This window comes from Lethenteron reissneri, chromosome 18, assembly GCF_015708825.2.
Source record: "Lethenteron reissneri isolate LAM-NWPU_2019-01 chromosome 18, ASM1570882v1, whole genome shotgun sequence".
NCBI lineage: Eukaryota > Metazoa > Chordata > Hyperoartia > Petromyzontiformes > Petromyzontidae > Lethenteron > Lethenteron reissneri.
In genome coordinates, this window is record NC_083796.1 from 4137877 (window position 1) to 4152066 (window position 14190).

Below are 14190 nucleotides of genomic sequence, written 5' to 3' on the forward strand. Positions count from 1 at the left end.
GTCAGTCCACTGTGATGGAAAGTTGAATGTATAGACCATCATTTTAACAGGTCGGCTTTCGCGACCAATATTAGTCACCATAAAGTTTTATTGTGGCTTAGGTCGCGTAGATATCAATGTGTCGTTCACCCATCACCACCCGATACAGACCAATGGGTAAGGCTTGTCACGTGAACAAAACGTGGCAATGTGTTACTACTACACGTCGGTCCAGATGTCTTGTGACCCACATTAATTTCCCTAAATGTTATGTTTATTAAAACAGCAATGAATATGCAAAGTAAAAAAAACACATGTTTGGGGTCAATTCATTGGGGGGGGGGGGGGGGGGGGTCACAAGAGATCTGGACCACCCTGCACTGCAGCACACCCGGGTGGTAAAGCGCCCAATTGAGTACGACGTTTCGCTGACTGCATCATCACGAGCCACGATCGATCCACAGCTGCCGTACGCCTGCGTCTATCGGTATTTAGCGGCGGTAATAATAAAATTAAAGTGCCGGGGGGGGTCGGCGTCACGTCACGGAGACGTCACCCGGGACTCTGTCTCGGCAGAGCCGCTCTGTGGTGGAGGGCGAGAGACGCGCACGGCGTTGGGTGAGTGATGCTGCTGATGATGATGCTCCTGCTCCAAGTCCTTCCCCCGTGTCTCCTCTTCCTCCTCCCTTCCCTCCCTTCCTTCTCGCCTCTCTCGACTCTTCTCTCTCTCTCTCCGTATCCGACGCTCTCGGCCTCGAAACGTCTTCCACGCCGCGAGTCACAGAGTCAAGCGCTCTGTGTGTGTGTGGGGGGGGGTATAAGACAAAGGCCGCTCTACACCGCCGTGTCTTCGCCTTCGTAGCTGCTCGACGACGGCACTTGCTCCCAACAGTCTGCGGAGGTTATCCGGGGAATCTTTGCCTTTATATATGGGGGGGGGGGGGGGAGCGGTGGCGCAGTGGTTAGCGCGCTCGAGATTTCGATTCGACGGCGTTCTCGTGGCATCCGAGCCGGTCCGCTGTGAACGCCTCCTGTGGGTTTGAGTGTGCACGGTACACATTCACATCCGATGTGTTGTCCAACGTGGTCAGATCACCACCACCACCGGCATGGATGCGATTCACCCCACGTCGTCTTGTACAGGGGACTAGAGCCAATCATTCATTGCTGCTGCTGTTGTTGTTGTCTATTTGTGTTGTGGTTCTCCCTTGTGACGGGACTTTGTAAGATGAACGTTGAGATTTATAAGTGATCTGCAAGGTCTGAATTGGTCTGTAAATGAGGTTGGGCACTGATAAGGGGTTGATAGGTTTGTTAAGAGGTGCTCGCTAACGGCACCGTAGTTTATAGCGTATCTGATGTGTGTGAGTGTATCTTTTGTGTAGCAGTTGTGTGTGTGTGGTTGTGCATTCTCTGTTGTGTGTGTGTGTGTGCTGTGAGTGAGTGGGTCGTGTGTTCAGTGTACTGTATTGTGTGTGTGTTGAGTGTGGTACTGTATGTTTCGTGTCGTCTGTTGTGTCCTCTGTTGTTGTTGTCTCAGTGTTGTTTGAATTGTATGTCCATCGCCTGTCGTCCTCTCTGTTGTGTACAGCGATGGGTGGGCGAAATCAGATCGACTGTGGTCGGATATCCCAACCCGGATAAAACAAAATGTGAACGGTTGAGCCAAACGTCAAACATTGCCAAACTTAAACGAGTTATGTAAGGAAGCTATTGAGTATCAAAACAACAGTTTGAGTGGGAAGGACTTGTGACCAATTTGGTCATATGTTGTTTTCAGTATTGTTTGATTTCCTGTTGACAAGCTATAACAATGTGTTTGTAATGCCTAAACAGTTGTCTGTACCTTGTGAACATGTGGGGTCTCAGCTCTTCATGATGGCCCATGGTGGCTTTAAAGAAATATGTTGATCAACACGCATGAGCTAATGTGTAATCTGTAAGATCTGCGGGAACATCGCCGAGGTTGTGAAAGTTCAGCGGAGATTGCGTCGCCCAAGTTTAAAAGCCAGCCCAAGCCCGAGTGTTTGTGAAATATTAAGCTTGTTCCATTTGTTGGCCATCCAAGTCGGGTTTTAGTCTTAGAATAATCTTTAGTGATTAAGCCATTTAAGTTAATCTTGTAATATTTGGTCTCTTAGGCTACTAACACCCTGATTAATAAACACATTGCACTGTAAGTGGAAATTCTGGTCCAACTCCTTCTGTATGATTTACTGAACTCCGATGACCAAGCTGGTAGCCGTGTTTTATTTTATGTACAAGTTTTCTTCTCGCTTACCATCGTCAGTCTCTGCTTTCATCGTTCACAACTTTGACAGTCATGAATAAGTAATCAGATGTTTGCAAGCCACCCGCCTCTAACCATCGTCTCCAACTCGTCTTTCTTTTCTTGTCCTTCACCGTGCAGTTCCCATCACTCACGTTAAGAGCTCTGCCCCAGGGCATTAAAGCCATTGGTGCCCTTCCTCTCATTGCAGGGCATTATGGGTGGCGAGGTCTGGCCACAACTAGCTGCTGGAACATCGGAAGTGGATTGGTGTGAGCACAATTACGCAATCGTTCCCACCATCGCGGAATTCTACAATACGGTACCCGCCCGTCCACACCTACAGCTCTATCATGCTCGAGGTCACCGTGATGCAACCACACCTCATCGCCAAAGCTTTGTCGCCTTCTCTGCCAGATCCCACAGCCTAGTCTCACATGGTGTTGGACTAGATGACGCGACCTTCCAAGATCTAAGGCCAAATGGTGGGAAACTGTTCGGTCAGATCTTGGGAGGTCAGGGCTATAAGTGATGCAAGCAGTAAATGGGGATAGTTATGTTATGGTCTTCAAATGAACTTGTTTAGAGTTAACCTTTAGAATTAGGACTGGCGGATGATGATAAGTTTGATTAAGTGAAATGCTAACTGAGAAAATACTTGCGGTGCTAGCAGCGAATCAAAATGACGAGCATTTTTGTGTTTTCAACTAGCTCCCATATCTTAAAGAGAAGGTCATTGCCTATAACATTTAGAAGTTCACCAGCATTGGTTCAAGAAATGTTGACTGAGCTGGTGAGACACATTATTTTGAAACCAGTGCAGAGTTTGCTTGTATTGAACCAATGCTGCTAACATCATGCACTCCCAGAGGGCCTTGTAGTTGATGGCAGGTGTAAAAATACTTGAAGCTTATTTATGTGGATGCACAGATATTTGAACGATATATTGTCTGCTTGTTTATTTTGAGTGTTTGCAGTTTGGCTGGTGTGTACATATCGCTTTACTGTGTGTACTTAAGCTGCACGCAATCACATGTGTGTATTTTAAAGCAGCCTGAGTTGGTATTGATATTCATTGTTTGCCGAAGATGTACAGTTCTATATTGTTTATGTATGTGTTCACTGTCGATGACCAAATCAGCCAGAATGCACCCAATCTGGTTATATCTCAGAAGCTAAGTCGGTTTGAGACTGGGGTTGTTAAAGTCGTTTTTTGTGTGTTTCCTTTAACCAAATGTAAAAGAGAATGGTTTCCTGCACACATTGTATATTTCTCTTTTTAAACGTCCGTGGTGTAATGGTGAGCACGCTGGTTAGCACACAGAGGTCACGGTTGCGATTCGAGCTCTTGGTATGGCAGTTGAATTAATGGGGCAATTTTCTTGAATTCGTGTCCTTAATCTGCATGTATTTGTGTTCACAGTTAAGCAATGCGCTGTTCTTCGTGCTCCCGCCTTTGTGCTTCCACTTATCGCGGCCGTACGCACGACACTTCAATCGTGGCATCAACCTCATCTGGGCCCTTCTGCTGGTTGTTGGTAGGGCCCTGCTCTGGATGATTCACATCTCATTTGAGAGAAACCTCGCTGTCATTCGTGCTGCGCCTTCAAAGCCACGTGGGGAACATTGTGTTGGCTTGTTGAGTCGAGACACACCCATTGCAAATTAAGTACTTTGGCGATGCTAATGTTTCTATTTTTGGGATTCCAGATGAGCTAATTTTAATCAAATTTTGTTCTATCAGAAAGTCAGCTGATGAGCTCATTTTGTCATCATGGAAGCATTGTACGATGACATTGTTAAGAGCAAGAACGTAGGTTTATAACATCAAGTTATTTCGCTATGTGAAACTAAACTGTTTTAATTTGATTAGGTATGGCCAACTGAGCTATATAGCTCTTTTTCAGAAGTGACCTGGCCACAAATGATAGCTCAATGAAGTGGCTTATGTGGAAATGTATAGCAACCAGATAATCTAAATGCATGTTTCTAAATGTGTAGGGAAAAACCGGAGGACCTGGAGAAAAATCCACGCGACCACGGGGAGAACATGCAAACACCAAATATACAGACGTCAGCGTAGCGATTGAACCCCTCCGTGGTGCCCAGGCAACATGCTCTTATGCTATTATTATGCCTGGACATAAATTAAGAGAATGGTTTCTGTGAGGCTCAATAACTCTCATTTATACATCTGTATTTGAACTTGGACCAGGGAAGCGAGACATTGGAAACATAGGGGGCGAGTGGGCACGGTTGTGCACTGTGCGTACTGAAAAGGCTGCCACTTGGCATGTGCTGTAGGTGCCGGCTCCGCTTACTTCCACGCCACGCTCAGCTTCCTGGGGCAGATGCTGGACGAGCTGGCCATCCTTTGGGTCATAATGTCTGCGCTAGCCATGTGGTTCCCGCGCCGCCTACTGCCTCAAGCCTTCCGCAAAAACCGGTACGGAGCCGTGCATGACACCTCGGGGATGTGGCGTTTGAGAGGTGCCCAACTAACTGGCTTCAGGGATAAGATATCGCTGAGCCAGCCAGCACCGCTGAGATTCTGGGTTTGAATCTTGAGTTTAAGTCGACCATGATTAAACCGGGTTGATGCTCTTGGCCTGGTCACCAATGATTGCTCAAAAACCTCATCGTATTAAAGTAAAATTTTTATTTCCCTTTGCTAAATTCCAGTTCTAAGCATATGTATGTGTGTATATTTAACTTCTTCCATGCAATAAGTAGCCCATCGTGCAAATCAGAGGTGTGGGGAAGGAAATCAAACATAGAGGCTGGGGACCATTGCCCCACCTGCCACCCATCCCTGAGACCCCAAAAAAGATATATTATTAACATAACAGAAAATATATTGAATATTTATTTACTCGCATTTTTGCCCATCCAAGGACGGTTGTATATTGCAGTAAATCTGAAATATTCAATAGAAAAATTGTTTAGCTCATGATTATGTGGAGTGACGTCACCCGCTAATGGTTATTGGGGAGGGGTGCGGCATGTGTAGTGACGTCATCATCTCATGTTTATTGTGGGGGGAGTGCGGCATGTGGAGTGACGTCACCCACTCATGTTTATTGTGTAGGGGTGCGACATGTGTAGTGACATCACTCCCTCGTGTTTATTGTGGAGGGGTGCGGTATGTGGAGTGATGTCACCTGCTCATGATTATTAATGAGGGGAGGGGTGCGGCATGTGTAGTGACGTCACCTGCTCATGATTATTAATGAGGGGAGGGGTGCGGCATGAGGAGTGCTCGACCTTCTTGTGCGTCAGTGTAAATTTCCACGTGGGCATGAATATTAATGAAGGGGGGGGGCCTCTTTTGCAGTGACGTCACGCACGGATGTAGCATTGTGCTGCGTACATTTATTTTTCCCGTCACTTTCTGTAAAGAAACGTCAATTGAAGTCACTTTGCATAATAAATAATTTAATTCAGCTCGGCCTTCCTCTGTGTTAGTGTAAAAATCCACCCACTCATGAATATTAATGAGGGGGGGGTGGGCCTCATGTGATGTGACGTCACGCGCGGGACGGACAGACATTTCTGCGCGAATATATATTTACTTATTTTTCTGGATCCACCTCTGCTTCTAAGAATCAAAAACTACATGTTTGATTGTCGAATGTGATCACTGTTTCATTGCTTTCATGGCTTTATGTTGGTGATTTCGAAAAGTGTATTGGTTTAGCCATGTTTGTTTGTTGTAGTACAGAGTTAGACTGATGGCCTTAATCTAAGTTGTCTTGTGGTTGTTGTTGGTTGTTTGACTTGCATCCCACTGGGATTTTTGCACACAGCGTTGGTGTACGGTGATTTTTTTCTGCAATATTTTGCTGTCTTTTCTTGGATTTTCTGTTTGCACTTAGTCACATTCACTTTAAGATGTTTTTTGTTCATGTTTTTGTTTTTTGTTTGTTGCGGTTGCACCCGATTTAAGAGCCGAATGGCTCACAGGGCTATACCTAATAAATGAAATGAACTTGATGTGTGCGCACGCAGGGGTAGGTTCAAGGTGGTCATGTGCGCGCTGACCCTGGTGGTGACGGCGCTGGCGTTCGTGAATCCGGCTCTCAACAGCGTGACGCTCATGGCCTTCGGGATCCCGTGCACCGTGCTGCTCATCACCGAGCTCAAGCGGTGAGCTTCGGGCACACGTTCGGTGTTCGCACTTCACGTTGTTCGGTTGCTCGCAGCGGAATTCCTCGCTGCAGCACTGGGTTTTTTTTGTGTTTTCAACCCCCTAAACATTGCATTTCTATCATTTGGCTGCTATAAATGTCCACATGATGAGCCGCTTCGTTGAGCTATCATTTGTGGCCAGGTTGCTTCTGAAATAGAACTAATAGCTCCGTAGGCTTTACCTGGTAAATAACAAAAAACTGTTTAGTTTTCTTATTGATCTTTTATTGATTTGCTTACCTTTTCTAAACTTGGCACTCCTATCGATGTTTTGCATTGTTGTAACTTACTGACCCGCCTCGACTGGACATATGTGAAAAAGAGCTTCATCGCTCTTCGCATTTCTACAAGATCAATAAATTATTCTTATTCCCCCAATCGACGTGCAGCCTACCAGGTTGGGCTGCGTGTTGAACAACCCCTGAAGATGCCTCTAGTCGTGGTAATATTCGTGCGCGGTGGTGAATGCTCAGCATGGGGCCGACTAACCCAGTAGGACCACATGGATGCAGTGAATCGCAAATCCAGTTTTGTGACCCTGCCTGACAGTCTGCTAGTTTGTTATTAATAATTTTATTCTTGGTTCTTTCGGTAAAGTCACGTAGAAGGGAAATAAAAAAGAATAAAACATTACATAATAAAATTCTCACGACGTTTTGGCCACAACGCAAGCAGCTGTCCTCAGGTGAAGAACAGAGCTGTCGGAAAGACAGCGTCCTAATGAACACTGCTAAGCTTGGCAGCGTATATTAAGCTGGGTGGGAGGAGCAGAGCGCATTGTCAAGGCGCTCTCCTCCTCTGTTCTTCACCTGAGGACGGCTGCTTGCGTTGTGGCCGAAACGTGAGAATTTTATTATGTAAATTTGTATTATTTTATTATTTCCCTTCTACATGACTTTGCCGAAAGAACCAAGAATATGAATCCCTGCAGTCACGAAAGCTTTAAATCAAAATTAATAATCTTGTCTAGGCGTATGAAGGTGAGGCCACTGCATGCCGCACACGCCTTGGTTGATTAATCACAGGGCTGGAGTTGAGAAACACTTCATGATGCCATCTAACCCAAAAATAACCTTTAATATGAATAATATTGGTCGCGAAAGCCTGCATATTCAACTTTAGAAATACTATGAGGCTTTGTCTTAGCACCTCCTGTGAATCATGACTTGTGCAATAGACCTATATACTGATTAACTCATTAATATATGTTTTTCCACACAATACATGTGTTTAATTCGTGCTGTAAGATTTGATTGCTTGCAATTAGAATGATATGTGAACTCTAAGATAATGTAACCTCTATGATAATGGAATGGACCAAACTATACAAGACGAAAAAATGTTAATAACAATGCAAGCGAGACGTTAACAATGAGATGAATAAAGTAGTCCACAATTGCATTCCATTGTGACCCCAAATCATGGCCAGTAATATCTCTCGAGGTGAGAAAGTTTAAGTTCAATACACAGCAGTTAGGCATGCGGGCATCATCGCACGCCACTGTCTTCGGTCTCCATCTCGCACGCCTAAACGACGCCGTTTGGCCCGACAGCTGTGAGAACAACCGCGTGTACAAGCTGGGCCTGGTGGCCGGGGCCTGGTGGACGCTCGCTTTCCTCTGCTGGATCAGCGATCGCCTCTTCTGCGACCTCTGGGAGGCAGTCAACTTCCCCTACCTGCACTGCTTCTGGTGAGGGCGGTGGAGGCTCTCGCCGAGTGAGCGACCTGCCTGCTAGACGCACGCTTTCCGTGTACGTTGCGGACAGATCGGCTGGGCGGACAAGCCTTTGTGTTGTTTCTCCGCACATTTCCTGCTCGACTTGTTGCATTTCATTCCCCAGTGACATTTATACAGTCCAGCTCTGAAGTTTTTTTTTACAGTGTTTTTTTCCTAGTTGTCCTTTAGATGCCGACAAACTTAATTCTGCTATTTTTTTTCAGGGGACCTGGGCCTATACGCAGATGTGGGTGTAGAGCTGCGGTGCAGTGTTTTACTCATTGCGATACTCGTCAGGTGTCTTGGGTTCCATTCCCAGCCATTGATGCCATTGGTGGCAAGTGGTATCTTGAACCTGTTATGACGGGGCCACCCCGAGGTTGACTCAGCCTTAAGTGACTCTGGTGTAATGTTTCAACTTCAGCACTGGAAAGACAAAGATGGTCAGGTGTGATGCTTGCTGTGAACCTGTTGTGGACATTCCCCACGGTTGACTGGGTCTTAAATGTGTGAAAAACTCTCTACCAGACAGACAGCCAGGAATGGTTCTGGTCACACCACTGCTGTGTGCTGTTACGGCCTTAACATTTACCTGCCAACAGAACTTCCCCAAACACTTTGTACAGCTATACAAGGAATCTCTGCTTTTGCGGTGAACTGTTCAGTAGTGGTTAACACACTGCATTATTATCTCCGTGACATGGGTTAAATTTATCACCCAGAGTTTCTTTGATGATGTCGGATCTTGGAAATTAAGCAGGGCTGAGCCTGGAGATTACTTTAATGTGCAACTACTATGCATACCAGGTTGTCAAACAACCCGGCATGGCTATGTGGTGGGCAACAGTGCAGCGTGGTCCATTGTTTTACTGTACTTCCACGCTCCCGTGGCTATGCTCCCTGCCATTACCAATCCTTACTGAGCAGCGGAGTCAAGAAACCCCCACGACCTGCACGACGTTTGGGAGGCCCTCGTCTGTATCGACAAGGGACTGTGCATATTACCAACAGAGATTTGAAATGTAAACCCGGGTTGACTCGTCATAAAACGATGACCTGGTGTGGGGAGACATGGGTATCCGTTGCGTGCCGGTGCACGATGCTGTCCCCCGCCACCCCCCTCTCCCCCCCCCTCTCCCCCTCTCCCCATTCCAGCACCGTGTGCCGACCTAAATCGGTGCCCACCGACAGCAAAGCCGGATAATTGTGAGTCTGATCATGGATGGGTGGGGGGTGTCTATGCGTTGCGGTGCAGGCACGTGCTCATCTGCCTGGCGGCGTACCTGGGCTGCGTGTGCTTTGCGTACCTGCACGTCCTGTCGGAGGCGCCGGAGCGAGGGCCGGCGGTCCGCTTCTGGCCCAGCGAGCGCTGGGCCTTCATCGGAGTTCCCTACGTGGCGCTGCTGTGTGTGCCAGAGCAGCGCCGACACAAGACGCTATGATGGCACGCGGTTTCGTTTTTTTTCTTTTCTTTTCTAGATTTGAAGCTTTCGTGACTGCAAGGATTAATAGTCTTAGTTTTTTTCGGTAAAGTCACGTAGGTAAAACATAAAAATTAATTAAAGTAAAATAAAAATAAAATAAAAATCACGACGTTTCGGAGGCAACACAAGCCCCCGTCTTCAGGTGGAACCGTCACAGCACAATAGCTGTATCAAGTGAGAGAAATTCCAAGAACACAGTATTTGTATATATACTGGTTGAGGGTGGGAGGAGCCAAGGTAGGCCCTGAATATTATTTTTGTGAGGTTCGGTGCGGCTAAAGTACGCTGTTAGGAATGGGCCTTTGTTGTGTTTTTATAGGCACAGCATTTAATGTATGTACGTCTGTATGTATGTACGTCTGTTGCTTTCCCACCATACATAGCCAACTTTGCTAATCAGATGTGTGGGGGAAGAACAACCAACTAAACACAAAAAGCAGTTCTAAAGAAATGAGTTTTCAATCTAGATTTAAACAGCAGAAGTATACTACGTATGTACGTATGCACACACACAACGGCAGCTGTCGTTCAAATCCCGTACTTACGATTAGCATGGTTGGCTACGTACGGTGCAAAAGAAGTTCAACATGCATACACACATATCGCCGTGGTGCTTGTGCCAGGCTAGGTGCACTTTGAAGCCACGTAGAATGGGGAAGGCTTGCTGATAGGTCATGGGGCAGACAGGTGTTAAGGGTTAACATATTTGGGATGACTGCCACGTGTACATATGTATCCAAAATGTTATTTTATTTATGCGGGAAAGCCTCAAAATATCTACAGACTTTTCATGAGAGTCCTGCATTGGGACGTTTGGCCCGAAACGTCGTGATTTATTTTATTTTATACCTACGTGACTTTACCGAAAGAACCATAGAGTATGGATTCCTGCAGTCACGAAAACTTAAAATCTAGATTGAGGGGTAACTAATTTTTTTGTCCTTCCCCCGCACCTCCGATAAGCACGGTTGGCTCCGTACGGTGCGAAAGAAGTTCAACATGCGTACATACAACGCTCAAAAGGTTTGCGTTCGCAAACTCGGAAACTTGTGTGGATATCGGCCAAAACATTGACTTACATATTATTATTTTTACCGGCTAAATGACAAGTGATTTACATGTTCTTGCATTTGCCATGCACAACACTGTACTTGCTATGCCCTTGCCGTTGTGATGCTGTAAGGTTGTGGCTGCTTATTGGCGAGCTTTCGACACTCGCTTGAGATGAAAGGGCCAATGCAGCTGTCCTGATTTGGTAAAAAAAAACACGCCGTGCTGCAACGTTATTTGCCCATCCTTCCGCCCATGGCACTTGCAGTCGGTGCAGGGCTCCTACCTCTCGTGTCCCCGTATAGCCCTGCCATTGGCTGAAGAAGAATTATGAAGTAAGGTCATGCAAGGTCACTGGGAGAGAAGGACATAAGAAGGAAGAGAAACCGGAGAACAAGGTGTTTACCTACCACTCGAGCACTGTTTATCTGTGGACATGTTCTGTCTTTTATTCCACGGGCAGACAACGATGATATAGAATAGCACTTGGATGATTATACTTCAACTATATCGTTTTTAACGACAATACTGTAATAGAAAATCATGTTTTCACCTTGTAATAATACGAAAGGTTAGCGTTTTGTGATAATTATAAATTAATGCACCAGGTAGCGTAGTGGTTCATTGTGTTGCCTCAATTTGAAGGTTTACGAGTTCAAATCCGAGTCGGGATTGATTGAGCATTTCATTCCTCTGCTGCCGATAAAATGAGCACCACTTTGTGGGAATAATAACAGGAGTTTGATTTCGAATTAAAGCATTCGTGACTGCAGGGATTCATCTTCTTGGTTATTTCGGTAAAGTCACGGAGAAGAGAAATGATAAAGTCACGAAAGCTTTAAATCGAAATTTAACCGCCTCTACGGGGAGGGATTTCACATAACTTTGAGATCCTTCAACAAACTCCGGGATAAGAAGGCTCAGCTAATCGAGTCTCTCACCTTTCTGAAGAGATGCTGCGACTCTAAAGTAATACCCGGTGTTGATAAGTAAACTACTTTGTCAAGGCGCTCTCCTCCCCCCCGATCCAGCTTAAATATTCGCTGCCAAGCTTGGCGGTGTTCATTGGGACGCTGTCTTTCCGACAGCTGTTTCTTCACCTGAGGACGGCTGCTTGTGTTGTGGCCGAAACGTCGTGAGAATTTTTATTTCATGTTTTATTATTTCCGTTCTACGTGACTTTACTGAAAGAATCAAGAAGACAGTAGTTTGCTTGTGGAAAGACATCCTCCCATCATAGGAATGTGCAAATTAGTGCCACTGTATGACTGTTTCGTGAGAGGCCGCTGCCGTTTAGTTTACTTTTAAATAAGAGTACTGCGGAGTCAGAGCAATGAGCGCTGTATAGCTAATATGTTACGTGTCATGCTCAAGTGTCGGCACGTGAAGCCAAGGTGTGTGCTTCGTATCGTGAGGTCGATATGTAACCTGGAGTGAGAAGGAGACCCTGCCAGAAACAGACCCGAAAATGTTTAGCCCTTGTAAAGCTTAACACTTTTGACCAGGCTGTATTGGGGAAGTCGGTAAATCAAGCAGCAGGCGACTGATGCAATTCCACTTGTATTGTTGCATTAACGGTGTTATCGATTCGGCTCGCAGGGACCGGTCAAGGAGTTTTGCGGTCAGGTGCACATGTCTCCACCCTTGGGGGTAGAGTTATAGAAGGATGTCGTTGTGAAACTCGAGGTCATTGTTACTGATTTAGTTTGTTAAAGAGTACCTGTGTGTCTGAGTTTAAACAACGCTTCTAAACCCTTCTGTACAGTTATTGCAACTTTTACTCGAATGCACGCGGTCGCTTTAATGTGTTTTTTTTCCCACCTCTACAACAATATTGCACTTGTGCCGTCGGCATCACGCTGGTAGTGCATCACCCTGTGTTAGCGATGACGTTACAGAGCGGATTATTAAGTCACAGAGCGGATTATTAAGTCAATTCAATCTCTTAACCACATTCAAGGAAGGAACCTTTTCATAAGCCCTGCAAGCGTCTGTTGCATGCCAATTGGTAACACATACATTACGTTTTAGAGGTGAAATATGCCAACTTGAGTGAAAACAAACGTGCGATATTTTTTGGTATGTGTGCAGTTGACAGAGGCTGAGAACTCGCGACACGTGAGAACTCGGTTGAATCAGAGGTAACTGTGAACCTGGACTAGAACTCAGGAATCAGAGGTGCTGGCTCCACCCGTGCTGTGATTAGAACCACCCAGCACCGCATCCGGTATGAAGTAATTAACACGACGATGTGACGTTTGGCCAACGATTTAGTATTAATCAACTGGTTGCGATGTTTGCCGCACCGTGGTAGACTTGTGTTGGACAGAACCCGATCACTGTGTGGCACTTAAACAAATGGGGTTTTACGAGTCGTGGCAATGAGTACTGCGTTGGCAACAATGTTCCAAAAAAATGTCGGATGTCAAAATGTAACAACATTTTTTTTATGATTCTCGGATGCAGGCAGCCGAATTATTTTTGTACATTACTGCAATGAAATTTTGAAACTCAAATTGGGGCGTGTGTTGTTGGCAAGTGAAGTGTTCATTTTTATGCGTTGGATACGTTTCATACGGTGGTAGTAATGTTTATAAAGTCGCCATGTTATGACTTTTACAAAGTCATTAAAAAACCAGGTTATTCTGGACGTTGTGGTCATTGTAGATCTGACAGATTTCCATAGACACTGCCCCATTAAAGATTACGTCATTTGGTCATCTGTTTTATATTTTTATATAAGGGGAAAAAAACAATATTGTACCGGACTAGACGCTGCATGTTAGTGTACACCGAAATGATAGACATGAGTGAACATTTCTGGATACAGGTGTAGTTACGTAACTTCGCACTGCCTATTTTAAATAGTTTGTTTTATCTTGCGCACTACATGTACATTCGGTGGGTTTACATTAAAGGTAAAACATTTTTAGAAATGTAGAGGTTTAATTTTGTTGTGGTCATTGTATGTTGTGGTGGTTGCAATATTTTGCAATGCAATTGTAACTGCATGACAATGTGTCTGGATACAATATTATGTTTTTAAAAAAGGTCATTTTCATTTATGAAGCACGTTTCATAATAAACCATTAGAACCGTTTTATGAAGTTATGTTGAACTTCTTTCGCTCCATATGTAGCCAACCGTGCTAATTGGAGGTGCGGGGCAAGGACAAGTGCTGTAATTCCCTTCCGGATGAGGGCCTCCTCCCCACGCTGTGGGTCACGGGGGTTCTTTGACCATACTTCACCACGCTGGCCAGTGTGGGTTGGTATGACGACAAACCTAAAAATCGATACTTGATGCATATGAACAAAAACGTAAATTTAATAGTTGTGGAGGTTAAGACGTAGTAACCTCTACATAGTTTAGTTGACATTGAAAGCTAAATATTTAATTGGTGACAATCTCCTCTCTGACAGTTGGTAGTTATGAATATTAAAGAAATAATAATTTTTTTTACTAATGAATTATTAAACATAATATGCAATGACACTAAACA

The 14190-nt window shown here is 45.1% G+C and overlaps 1 protein-coding gene across 2 annotated transcripts; it reads left to right on the forward strand.

The window, feature by feature from the left end:
- Positions 1-506: 506 nt before the first annotated feature.
- Positions 507-13788, forward strand: ACER2 (alkaline ceramidase 2). Of its 2 annotated transcripts, none has more exons than XM_061553502.1 (7): positions 507-597; positions 2460-2570; positions 3672-3786; positions 4553-4694; positions 6257-6394; positions 7990-8127; positions 9410-13788. In XM_061553502.1, the coding sequence occupies exons 2-7, from the start codon at positions 2466-2468 to the stop codon at positions 9594-9596; spliced, it is 825 nt and encodes a 274-aa protein (XP_061409486.1). In that variant the 5' UTR covers positions 507-597; positions 2460-2465; the 3' UTR covers positions 9597-13788. The 2 variants fall into 2 exon arrangements, with proteins under 2 accessions (XP_061409486.1, XP_061409487.1); XM_061553503.1 differs by lacking the exon at positions 507-597 and adding an exon at positions 857-880.
- Positions 13789-14190: the final 402 nt, after the last annotated feature.

Bases quoted from the DNA above. Each gene is read 5' to 3' on its own strand.
- ACER2 (XM_061553502.1), top strand. From the start codon at position 2,466: ATGGGTGGCGAGGTCTGGCCACAACTAGCTGCTGGAACATCGGAAGTG. The intron at 2,571-3,671 runs GTACCCGCCCGT...TTGTGTTCACAG, and splicing joins TCGCGGAATTCTACAATACG to TTAAGCAATGCGCTGTTCTT. The intron at 6,395-7,989 runs GTGAGCTTCGGG...TTGGCCCGACAG, and splicing joins CTCATCACCGAGCTCAAGCG to CTGTGAGAACAACCGCGTGT.